General features: G+C 47.8%; 1 protein-coding gene across 1 annotated transcript; it reads right to left on the bottom strand.

Annotated features, from left to right (window-relative positions):
- Nucleotides 1–7,877: 7,877 nt before the first annotated feature.
- Nucleotides 7,878–11,229, bottom strand: FJX1 (four-jointed box kinase 1). The gene has a single exon (XM_077322176.1). The coding sequence runs from the start codon at nucleotides 10,656–10,658 to the stop codon at nucleotides 9,360–9,362; it is 1,299 nt and encodes a 432-aa protein (XP_077178291.1). The 5' UTR covers nucleotides 10,659–11,229; the 3' UTR covers nucleotides 7,878–9,359.
- Nucleotides 11,230–12,636: the final 1,407 nt, after the last annotated feature.

Here is a 12,636-nt window from a genome sequence, read left to right as displayed (position 1 = left end):
GTTTTGGAGAGGGAACTCTGCAATGACAAGCCATCTCCAGGCTCCTGGAGATTAAAGGACTTGCTGGGGGGGGGGGGGGCTCTGTCGCAGTAAGGTTGCAGGATGAGAAAGGTTGGGATCTGGGGATTTTCTGGAATGGCAGGTCATTTCCAGGCAACAGAGATCAGTCTCCCAGGAGAAAAGGGCTATTTGGGAGGAGGGACTCTCTGGCTTTGGGTCCCATGGAGTCAGGGATGCCAGGCTTCAGCTGGGAAACAAAGAGAAATGCTGTGTGGCAGTAATTGCTAATAACAATACACATCAAATAATTCATAAACTTGTCAGTTTCTCTCTTCAATAAAATATTTACTTTATAGTAAAATTTGCTTGAAGAAAACCTTTCAGTCTGTATGTTCTTCAGTTCAGTTCAATATCAAAGTAAATCAAAAACAGTTGTACATTACAATCAAACATGAACACATTGGCTGGCAAAGACATTATAGAGGGTTTCTCTCAGCTTTTCTCAACATTTTACCATTGAGAAACCCCTGAAATATTCTCCAGGCTTTGAGAAACCCCAGAAGTGGGATCTCAAGGTTCCAGCTGGAGGCTGGCATCCCTGCCAGTGTTCAGGGATGCCAACCTTCAGGTGTGACCTGAAGAACTCCCAGAATGAAAGCTGTTCTCCAGACTGCAGAGATCAGTTCCCCAAGAGGAAAGAGCTGCTTGGGATGTGGGGGAGGGGGGGTGAGCAGGCTGTGTAGTGCTCCCATCTACATCCCGCCCCCCCAAAAAACACTCCTTGCTTCTTAAATAGCAAACAGTATTAACCACACAAGTACCTCTTTATGTAGAAAATACCCGAGTGTCTCCATCCTTGGATTGCTCTGAGAATCATAGGCCAGAAGGTCCAAATTTAAAGGAAAAGAATCCTCTAACAGTCAATGAGCAAGTGAAAAAAGACTTACACCTCCTGCAACAGCTGCTTCTGCCTGTGCTCTAGCTACATCTCTTTAAGGCAATGACAATTTGTATGGCTTGGGATAGTGCAGCTTCTAATGTGGGAAGCTGGATTTGATTCCCTGCTTCTCCACATGCTGGGTGACCTTGGACTAGTTACAGTCCTGTTAGAAACTGTTCTCACAGAACAGTTTGTCTCAGAGCTCTTTCAGCCTCTCCTACTTTACAGGGTGTCTGTTGTGGGGAGAGGAAGGGAAGCTATTCTAAGCTACTCTGAGGCTCCTTTGGGCAATGAAAAGCAGAGTATAAAACCCAATTATTCTTCTACTGGGAAGGTGCTACTGGGAAACAGCGCCTCTCCCCTCCACATGTCCTCATAGTGCCTCTTTGCCCCATCTACAGTTTCCTCACCTTCCATGCTATTGGTTTCAATTTTGATTTGTTGTGCTGGTCTTGGATGGACTGCAGCAAGACCAAGGTGGCATCCATTTGGAAAGGGAAAGTCTACACCTTCCCAGTCCCACCCACATCTGCATTATTTTTTGCTGCTGCAAGTGCCTGTGATGGCTGGTTGTGTTTACAGTCTGAGATAAGTTAACACCTGTATGAGATCAGTGATGGTTCTCTTAGACTCCTGTGCTGTGTTATACTTTACAAAACTCACTAAAAAAATCTGGAATTCTGGGTAAGAGGAGAAATGTAACATATTGCCTCTGTGTTGCCTGTCTGCGCTCTAGGATTGTAGCCATCCATCTCCCCTCCTGCATGGCCTTTAATGGCTGTAAAGCTAGATCACGTCCCCAGTGCAGACAAAACCATTGTTGTTAATGCCTTGGGCTCATGACCTCAAGGAATAAAGGTTTTTATAGGGTCATTATCAATCTCTGCATCATTCTTGGCCTCAGCAGGAGCCGCTGATTACGCAGTTTGCCCCACTGTTGCTGGAGAAATTCACAGAGCATTCAGCTCCTAAAGCGTTGTTAAATTTTTATTGTGTGATTCCACAAGAAAAGTAACATGCTGAATGGAATTAAGTCCTAATGTGATCTCACTGTTGGACAGGGACCCTGGCCACCAGGAACTTGAATGGTAGGATTGTGAATATTATTGTAATGGAGGAGACAACCCCCAAAAGAAAGCAAATAATTAAACTTTTAAGCAAGTGATAGAGGGACTTGCTATAACCCAGCTCAAACCTCATGAAACTGTTCCCTTTATCCCTCTCTGCTGGATCTACAGATGTTTCAGAATCTTCCAACCAGTGAGTGATCAGACTGTACTGTTAACAAAAGGAGATTTACTTGTGCTAGTGTTGAATTTGCCCCAATCTGTGCTGCAGTAGCTTGCCTGCAAAAGTTATAGCACACTGGGGGATGCTGCTGTTGGGAAGAGAGTTTGAAAATGAGGTGTGATACGTTTCCCTAAGGAAAGATCCAAAACAATAAAATAAACTTCCTGTATGCATGTTGTAAGCATATGTACTGTCAAACTGTCTTAGTGGCAGAAGAGTATGCAGGCAGTCACATCATGCTACTTATCTGATCATGGCAGTTATCACAGTTATATCACACACTGAGCATTACCAAATATCATGAAATGAAGTATTCAAAAAGGCTGCAGAACTTACCTTTTTTGATAATGACAGCTTGGATCAATTCTGTGACTATTACATCAATAAGATGTTTTATTGCATTTCATGATATTCCAACCCCCATTATACCTCTGATTCTCTGTTGTTGGGTTAAAAACTCTGTGAACTATGAGAGCCAAATGGGTAATTTAGCATTGGCAGATGCCAACAAAATAGTGCCAGAAGAGATTAAAGGGTGCTATGTATTCTTTTCTGGGCTTTTGGATTCAAACAAAGAAACAGCAATTGTGTTATGGACTTCATAGCAGCTCACACTGCACAGCAACCACACCATTGATTTCAGTTAAACATGAGTGGAATCAAGAAGACTAAATTGTCTTAGGGATCCTGGAGATTTTTGCCTTCTTCTGGGCATTGTGCAGGGATCATTGGAGGAGTGTGTATTTCAGTGTGTGTGTGGGCGGGGTAGCTCTGAACGGTGTTCATTGTGCAGGGGGTTGGACAAACTCTTGGTGTCCCTTCCAGCTCTACATTTCTTAGGAATAACTGAGACAATTGGGACAAGGGAGGTAAAGACACCATTGGTGGGCCTTTTTCTGCATCAATAGATGACTTCCAATACACCATGGTGATTTATCATTTATTTAAACTTTTAAATTCCTGACAGAGCGGTTCCTCAGTGGAACAGGTTTCTTCAGGAGGTGGTGGGTTCTCCTTCTTTGGAAGTTGGAGGCTGGATCTGATGGAGAGTCTGATTCTGTGAACTTAGGCAGATTTTAGGTGGGTGGGCAGAAGGGACTGTGTTGGTGCTTGGCTCTTGGGGCCCTTTCTTGCATGCCCAAGGAAAATACCCATTGCCACTTTGGGATCAGAAGGCAAATTTCTTCCAGGCCAGATTGGCCAGGTTTTCTGGTTTGAGAGGGAGGTATCATCTGGGCATGGAATTCAGGTCACTGTGTGTGGGCTAGTAGTTATAAATATCCTGCATTCTGCAAGGAATTGGACTAGATAACCTTCCAACTCTATGATTCTATATCCCGCCTTTCCTCATAGTTCATAATAAAGAGACAAGCAGGCAGTTCTGATACCTTAAGTACTAGAACTGTAGGGGTTATGAAATGGAATAGGTCCCTTGAGAAAAATGCCATCTAGTTCAGCACCATGGACCCCAGCCAAGTTCTCCTCTGGGACTATCCTAGGCTTGACTCCTGTTGTTTTTCTTGGGGGGACAGGCTGCCCAGACAGAAAGGGGCCTAAGGCCTCTGCATCAACCATGATACCCCCACCTGCCTACGAATCCTTCCCATCTGTAAGCTTCCTTATTGCTTTGCTGTAGTTACTCATATTGTCCATATGCTTTTTCATTAATAGCACACCCTCTCTTATGGACAGCAAATGTAAACTGGAGCATGTATTATGCAACTCTTGCAATCATGTGGGGTGGGGGGAATGGTGGATGTGCATGTGAGCAACGAGACAAATGGGTTGTGTATCCCATAAGCAGCACTGGGCCTTGGCAGATGCTCCACCTCAGGGTGTGCTGATGTCAGCTCTGGGCTACCCACATGCCGCCCAGACACAGCCAAAATATCATCTTATAACAAGGTTGTTGGGATTCCTGGCTCCATGCCCCCCTGTTTTCTCCCACCCCATCTTCTTGGTAGCCATCTTGCCTGAAACTCTTCCCTCCCTAATTCTGAGGGAGCAAATCTTGCATTAAAAATTGTGCACATTCAGTCATTTTAAAAAGTTATATCTGGATTCCAAGATGCTCATCTTTTCTTGTAATATACCAATTAATATTTGCACCTTCTCTTAATGGATTTGCTTAGCAATTTGTGCCCACAAGATACTGCTGGAACAACTTCAAAGGAGTCATTACAGTAATCCTACTGGTAAGGCAACAGCCATTGCAAGTTAGAAAGCTGAGTATTTCTTTGTTTGAGTTAAAAACAGTGAGAACCCAGGCACAGTATAAAGCAGGAGTTGGAATGCAAGGAATGTAGCAGACCATGAATTTATAAAAGAGTGTTCTGTTTTAAGGAAACAGGCAAGAGAGTGTTCTTTAACTTGGTAGAAATTCACAGCTTTACCTCCCAGAGACACAGGATCCCTGCTACTACCAACAATAATATGCAGAGAATTTCTTGGTATTTTCCCTGTGATTGAAAAGCATGATTGTTAAGTGTTGCAACACAATCTAAATAATATTGCTCTGGCATTATGAGGTATTTAGGATAGGATGTGCATGTTTACTGTAAGACTGACTAAGCTATTTTGTTTCTGTGCAGGGTGGCAATAAATAGTAGGGTTTCTTTTCTCCTTACCTAAAACAGACTGGAAAGTTACCCCTTACGGCAGGGGTAGTCAAACTGCGGCCCTCCAGATGTCCATGGACTACAATTCCCAGAAGCCCCTGCCAGTGAATGCTGGGAATTGTAGTCCATGGACATCTGGAGGGCCGCAGTTTGACTACCCCTGCCTTACGGTCTTAAAGCAGGAGATAAACTGGCCCTTTCCTACTCTCTGCACTGGATTCCTACTGCCAATTCGATCTGGGAAGCCAGTCAGGGAGCAACAACTAACTAGCATCTGAACTTGCAGGAGCAAAGTGAACCCAGTGCTTGCTTAAGTATGAACATATACTTTACCAGAAGTCAAGATTCTTCCCTTTATAGATATTGTCATCTAACTAAACTGAAAGCTTAACAGAGAATCCACAATAAAACATCTTCTTCGACCAGCTACACTAACAGTTGGAAATGATATGACTGATCCTATTCTTTTTGTTGTCCTTCAAAGGATGTTGAAGCCAATCTACTGAATTGCAGACCCAAAGTGTCATTCAAAACCCAACTGTATTATGGGTTGCTCTGTGATCTCGGAATTCAGAATCCAATCCCTGCCCCCCCCCTTTCTCCTAAACAAAGACTAGAAGGCAACATGACACTGGAGCAGTTGAAGCTTGTAGGCAGCTAATTTAGGCATAATTTTTATGGCAGTGGTAAAACCACACCTGAGCGTCATCCCTTCACATTGCAGGCAGGGACTCATGTGATAGAATCCCTGCCATGAAATGAAGATTCCCACACAAAGAAAAATAGTGTATCAAGCAGGTTAGAACCAAAGCTTCTGTTACATTTTCAATGTGTAGCAGAAGTTATGGGGAAGGAATATTCTATCCCCTGCAGTCTGAAATGATGCATATGACCGCTTACCGCCTCCATGAGAACAAGTTCTCCGTTGCGGGTATCAAAGGCTCATTACAAACACTGCATCAGCCCATGGCATTAAGATAGGTGTGGACATGAGCAGAATGGCTTCAGGCAAAGAAGGAAATTGCAAATGAAAGAAGCGGGTGGGAAGAACAAGACCCTCAGCAGAGAGGTTCAGAGATGCCCATTGTATTCCTAAAATCTATTCATATATTCTGCATCTCTCATAATCCAATCAAGCTCATTTTCTACATTCCCCATGAAGCAATTGTTCCAGTCACTTGCAGCTCTCCCCCCCTTTAAGCATCATCTGCTTAAAACTATTCTCATTTTTGATCATGCTGCCTACCTATAATTTGAAACAGTCACCAATCATCAAAGAGGGAGGCCATGCTTCTTTTTGAAAGGTGCAATTATCTAGGGCTTGGCTCTGGCACTGCTGCAGAGAAGATATATCACCCATTAAGCAGTCAAAACCACAATTGTGTTGATACTTCCAGAAATGCTTAAGCAAAAGGGAAAACCTTCCATGTTTGCTGCACAGCCATTTGTTCTTATGGGCGGTTTAAAATTTATGTCAGCGCTATATTATTTAAATGTATTTTCATTAGGTGAACACACTTGAAATGCTGCATATGAAAGAGTTACAAAACTCATGCTGACAAACAGCGTTAAAAAGAATTACACAGTGAAATTGTATATTATCATGTAAATGGCAATGGAATGCCACATGGGACTCTGTGCATTGTGCTGTGTGATAAAAAGCTGTAAGCTATAAATAAGAGTTAAATAAAGAGCCTTGTCAGTTGAAGCAGTGGAGTGAAAGAGCCTTCTAGGGCAGTCATAAGGGTGGAGAACAATACTTAGTTAACAGTCCTGTGCATTCTAAGAGGCCATTTCCTAATGTTTGTTCAAACACCTATTGTGCTCTTGGTTTCATTAGTAATTACAATCAAGATCATTCAAACCTATCACTGAATGGGAGCACTGCCTTTAGAAAGGGCACAATCTGTTGACAATGGGGCTCACCTCATGCTCAGGGTATTCTCATGCTCTGAACATCATCAGCTGCATTTATCTGAGGTCTACAGAATGCACTCTAGTCTCTCATCTATGAAAGAATGCATTCCCCAGATGTGACAAAGACGTTCCTATCTGATAAACACATCGTTTAGGGGATCAAGTGGTTTTATTTCATACCTGCACTTCCTGTTTATAAAAAAGGCCCTGTGTGTATTTTAACTCTGAACTTTTACAGAAAGGCAAGGCCCTTTAGAAATAGCTCTAAACTGATACAACATTTGGGCTACAATTCAGCCCTGATGGTACGGCATGAGGATGTACATCTTTGTATACACTGAAAGACACATGAAGACAGCTCATGGGGGCTTGGAGGAGCATTATGATGAGAATGCCCAGCCACAGATGTGTTTTGGCTTGGCATGTGAAAAGCTGTTTTGGTGCATTTAACTTCCTTGCTTGATCTGGCTACTGAACGTCAATTAACAATATTATATGCATTTGCTCTCTGCTTTTGTAGCCATTCCCATGAGAATTACCATAGAAATGAAATACAATGAAGCCATAAATGACCTTCAGTGGAATCCTAACCACAGTTTCTCCAGTATAAGTAAACTGATTTCAATAGGCTTACACTGGAATAATTCTGCATAGGATTGCGCTATAATACAAGAATAATAACTAAGGCTTTCCAGTTTAAGATATAGTGTTCCCATTAACCCAAATGGAAAGTGTTAATAGCTGCTAAGCACAGAATGTGCTATCTGAGATGTTCTTAGCATTGTTGCCAACATAACCAGTTTTTCCTTGGGGTAAGGAACAGCCAGAAGGGCTGAACTATGTTGAAACTTGAACCAAGCCAATTTTTAAAATAGATAATTATTTTTTCATTCATTTGTGCAAGGATACTTACTATCAAAAAAAGTTTTGCATTACTCAAGGCAGAAATTAACTTTGAAGACTCAGACTCTTCTCTCTCTTATCCACATATGAATCCCTCTATTCAGGCCAAGGTAGTTAGTAATAATAATCCACATCCATTCATGCAAAAGGAAGGAAATGTGGCAAAGTAAACATTACAGTGAACATCAGAGCCTTAAGCACAAAAGGCAAAACATACACACATTTTTACTGAAATATCCATTTCTTTAGTATGTTACAGAAGAGCTTAAGAATGTACAAGTACCTAAAATGCAGATTTTTAAAAAACAAAAGGCCATTTTATAAAAAAATAAGAACAGTCAAAGTAAAGTGCATGAAACTGATTTTTTCCCCCCTCCCATGTGATTTAACACAACATTTTACTACACTGACAAATACTATAAACCTGGGAATCGTTTTTCCTCTGTCACCCCATTAGTCAATTATTTTATTGTACAGCAGTGGTTACATATAAAACAGACATAGTGAGGAAGGAATTTTGACAAATGCCTCTCACAGCAAAGGTTAAGAACTACTGGAACAGTGGCATTCCCTACACACTTATTAGCTTTGATATTATTTACATCCATTTGCACTAGAGAGACCCACATTTTAAGAAAAAATGAAAACAGGGTTATGGGTGGGGCATTCTCCCTAATTCAAAGTCTGGATAAGTGTGGCATCAGATATTGGATTATAAATACTATTCAGTTTTAAAAGTTATTTTCATTTTTTAAAAAATAGGAGAAAATCAAGGCAGGGAGTAAGTATTCCCTACTGGAATACACGGATTCCCCCTGGCAGAGAAAGCATAGATGGCCCCTTTCCAAATATGGTCAATACTGTTTATAAAGAGTCTTTTAGTAAAGCGAATTCTTAAAGAGAGTCCTTAAGATTCAGTAGAAAAACACCCATCCAGGAAAGTGAAACGTGTGTAAAACCAAAACAGTGCGATTTGTACACTAAAAACAAATATTAGACCTTGCTTGTACATAAGGGCTCCTACAGGTTTCCCATTAAAGGAGCTGATCAGGTTTATACTATTTTGGTCAACAATGCTAAAGCATCAAGTACCTCCTGACCATGCATTGGGTCCCTCAAAGTACTGTTAAATATTAAGAGATTGGTTTAGGGGGAGGGGCTGCGTAGAAGAAGTATTATTAGTCTTATAACAGACAATAGTGCAGAATAGCGGTATCAAGGGGCTACGATTACATCTCATGCCTCAAAAAAGAAGCACAATGTGTACTTTAGTGCATTCCTAAATACATCAGCCTACTCCGCTCTCATTTGTGGATCAAGTATGAAGCCTGCAGCAGTGGTATTGAAGACAATGCAGTGTGAAGTTGCACTGGAAGTTCAGGGACTGGACCATAACATTTGAAGTAAGGAAGAAGAAGCACTTTCTGCAGATAGGATCCCTGTCACCCAATGTCAGGGAACCCTGCTCAATACCCTGCTCACTCTTTCCCCCAAAGCTTCTGTTATCATAAGAACTTCATTCCTAGTTGCCCTTGGGGCATATTATATTCCTGCTGGATTCAAAGACGCCTGGCACCCCAGGCTGCACCCCAAAGCCCTTCCTGGACTGGCAGTCTCGTGGGATACCTCGAAGGGGTGATGGGCCCACGCCTCGGCTAGGACACGCTTCCGGGCCAGAAAGGCCGAGCCCATCACAGCGCGGCGGCCTTGGCCTTGCAGTGCAAAATGTGCTTGTGCACCAGGTCCACGCGGTCCTGCAGCAGCTGGGCTTGCTGGTCGGAGAGGAAGCCCAGCGTTTCGGCCAGAGGCTCCCGAGTCCGGTAGAGGCGGCGGAGCTCGGCGGCGGCGTTGCGCAGGCGGTGCAGGTCCCGCACCCGCTGGGCAGTGGCCTCGCGGAAGAGGCAGACGGAGCGCAGCAAGGGCTCGTTGTACTTGTCCCACATGGCCAGGAGCCGGTAGCCGTGCACGAGGCCGGCCTCGTTGTCCAGGAAGACCAGGCCGCCGTTGGGCGCGCGGAGCAGGTTGCTGGTGGCGCGGTGCATCACGCGCGGGTCCCACTGCAGGCTGAACAGGTTGCTGACCAGCCGGTCGAAGTTGGCCGTCAGGTAGTCGAAGAGGATCAGGTCGCTCCACTGCACCAGCTCCGCCAGCTGCGCCGCCCCCAGGCCGCGCAGCTCCCCCGCCGCCAGGGTCTGCAGGCGCCGGCCGGCCTCGGCGCGCCAGGGGGCGGGGGCCACGACGTCGGTCAGGTTGTCCACCCACTGCGCGAGGCTCACCACGGCGCCCTCGGCCCAATGGGAGCCGCGCAGCTCGTCGCGCACTTGCGCCCACTGCCCGCCGCGCGTCTCCACCCGTGAGAGCGCCAGCGGCGGCAGGCGCTCCTGGATGCCCAGCAGCTCGGCCAGGTGGTAGGACAGCGCCTCGCCCTGGATCTGCTCCGGGTTGATGCCGTAGCGCACGCAGGCGCGGCTCCCGTCCGACAGCCGGGCCAGCCGGTTGGAGCTGCGCCCGCAGCCGCCCCGCTCCAGCGCCACGACGCGCGCTTCCCGGGCCGCCCGGAGCCACGAGGCCGTCGCGTCCGCCGAGAAGCCCGGCGGCACCTGAGCCTCCAGCGCCCGGCTCCAGAAGATCCCCCCGCGCACCGGCGAGGCGGGCCGCTGTTCCAAGCCGCCCCTCGCCGCCGCCCTCTCCCGCCGGGGAAGAGCCGGGGGCGGCCCCTGCCCGCTCTCGCTTGGCCCGTCGGCGGGTTGTCCCGGCAGCGTGAGCAGCGCGCGGAAAGTTTTCGGGGCGGCCAGACCGGACCCCAGCGGCGCTTCAGCCGCCCTCCGCCTCAGCTTGCCGAGCCTGGCGCCGGCTTGCTCCTGCGGGTAGCCCGCTCCGGTGACTCCCGGCTCCGCAAGCCGCTGGCTCCACAGCCCCAGCAGGGCGGCCAAAGCCAGCAGCCAGAGCACGGCCACGGAGCCCAGCCCGGCCAGACCCGCTCGTCGCATTCTCCTCCTCCGCCGCCGCCGCCTCCTGCCGCCGCCGCTGGCCTCAGGCTGCCGCCGCCTGGCTCCCGTGCTCCGGCACCGGCGGCGGTGCAGCTCCGCGGCTCTCCCGATCCGCCCCGCCCTGGCTCATGGTGGCTGCGGCCGGCCGGGGCCGGGGCGGGCGCCGAGGCCAAGCGGCCCCAAGTGAAAGGAGCCGTCCTCCGGATGGATGCCCTGCTCTCCGCTGCGGGACCGGCGTCTGCTCCGAGACCCTCCAGCGATTGCAATTCACAGGCACCGAGACCACGTGGGGAAGAAGGGGGGCGAGGGACCCAGCCCACCGCCCAGCGTGGGCTTGGGCTTAAAGCGGCAACGGCGAGGCGGAGGCCCTGCCGGGAGCTGGTGCCCTTGGGGGGGGGGGGAGCTTTCCGCCCCCCGCAGCGCTGGCGTGGGCTCCTCTTCGGGCGGGCGCTCGGAGGCGTCTCTGGGCAGGGCTGGCGGCCACCTCCGGCTGCGCCTCCCTCCGCCCACTCGGGTTGGGCAGCACAAAGGATTCGGCGCGTTTCGAGGGGAGGGGAAGGGAAGGGAAGGGAAGGAAGGGGGGGCGTTAGGGAGGCTGCGAAGAGAGGTCCGCTTGAATGAGGTCAGAGTGAGGATGCCGTGCGGGGGGGGGGGTTTCGGGGGACGGGGACGGGGACGGGGACGGACGGCGCTTGGGCTTCCACGCCGGGGGGGGGGGGGGGAGATGAGTTCGGTACAACTCCGCGATCGCGGCCCTTCGGAATAAGTCTCCATATCCTAGGAAAAAAGCCCCGGGATTTCCGCCAGGACTTTTTACGATTCCTATTTGTCTTGCGATTAGGGGGGCAGCCACTGAGCACTGGGACGGTATTGGGAAGGCCGCTCCACTCAGAAACAGCAGCTCATTTTGCTCTTCGCTGCTTCCTCTGCTCAGTCCATCTTATGTATTATCATATAAATCAAATGGCATTGTTTTCTGCTTTAGTGAGGCCAACATAGGCTTGATTTTCAGTAAGTATATGATGATCTGTGGAAACTATTTGAAATTTGTCAGCAGTAGCGTAAAGAGGGGCCATGCTAAAATATCACCTGGTTAATGCACCCCCTCCCTTTGTAATTGTGAAGAAAAGTATGGATTAATGTCAAGATGTAGATGCAGGTGTCCCATTTTCTCTAAATCAGTGTGAGACTCACAGCAAGTCCAGTCAATTCAGTAAGATCTACTTCCCAGTCCTACTCTGGTTTACATGGAGGTAAGACCCACTGGCTTTTCTCTCCCCATCAAGTTGCAACCAACCCCACAGGGTTTTCAAGGTCCGAGATATTCAGAGGTGGCTTCCCATTGCCTTCCTTGACACAGCAACCCTGGATTCCCCTGGTGGTCTCCCACCCAGGTGTTAATCGGGGGTGTTCCCGATCTGACAAGATCAGGCAAGCCTGGGCAATCAAGGTCAGGGTCTGTTGCCCTTAGTTTCCTCTTATCTCCCAATAAACATATATTGGATTCAGCCTTGCGCTCTGCGGATGAAAATCTGCTGGTCGTTCTCGGCCCTAGGGAAGCACGCCTGGCCTTGACCAGGGCCAGGGCCTTTTCGGTCCTGGCCCCGAGCTGGTGGAACGAGCTCCCGGGAGAGCTGTGGGCCCTGCAGGATATTTCAACGTTCCACAGGGCCTGCAGAACAGAGCTCTTTCGCCAGGTATATGGTTGAGGCCGGGGCTGGTAAGATAGATGTACGCCCCACCCTGGGATCTGGGATCTGAAGTGAACATGATCAGGACCTCCTTCTCCCCCCGCTAGTAGTGGGGAGGGGAGTCGGGTTTTATAGATTTTCCGCCATGTTGGTAATGTTTTATGTCTTTTAATGGGGTTTTAATGGGGATTTTAAGACACTGTAACACGCCACGAGCCGTAAGGGAATGGCGGGAAATAAATATTATAATAATAATAATAATAATAATAATAATAATAATAATAATA

The sequence above is a fragment of the Paroedura picta genome, chromosome 2 (genome assembly GCF_049243985.1).
Source record: "Paroedura picta isolate Pp20150507F chromosome 2, Ppicta_v3.0, whole genome shotgun sequence".
Lineage (NCBI taxonomy): Eukaryota > Metazoa > Chordata > Lepidosauria > Squamata > Gekkonidae > Paroedura > Paroedura picta.
Note: the sequence above shows the minus strand (reverse complement) of the source record. Positions and strands in the feature narration are given on the sequence as shown.

Bases quoted from the DNA above. Each gene is read 5' to 3' on its own strand.
- FJX1 (XM_077322176.1), bottom strand. From the start codon at position 10,658: ATGCGACGAGCGGGTCTGGCCGGGCTGGGCTCCGTGGCCGTGCTCTGG.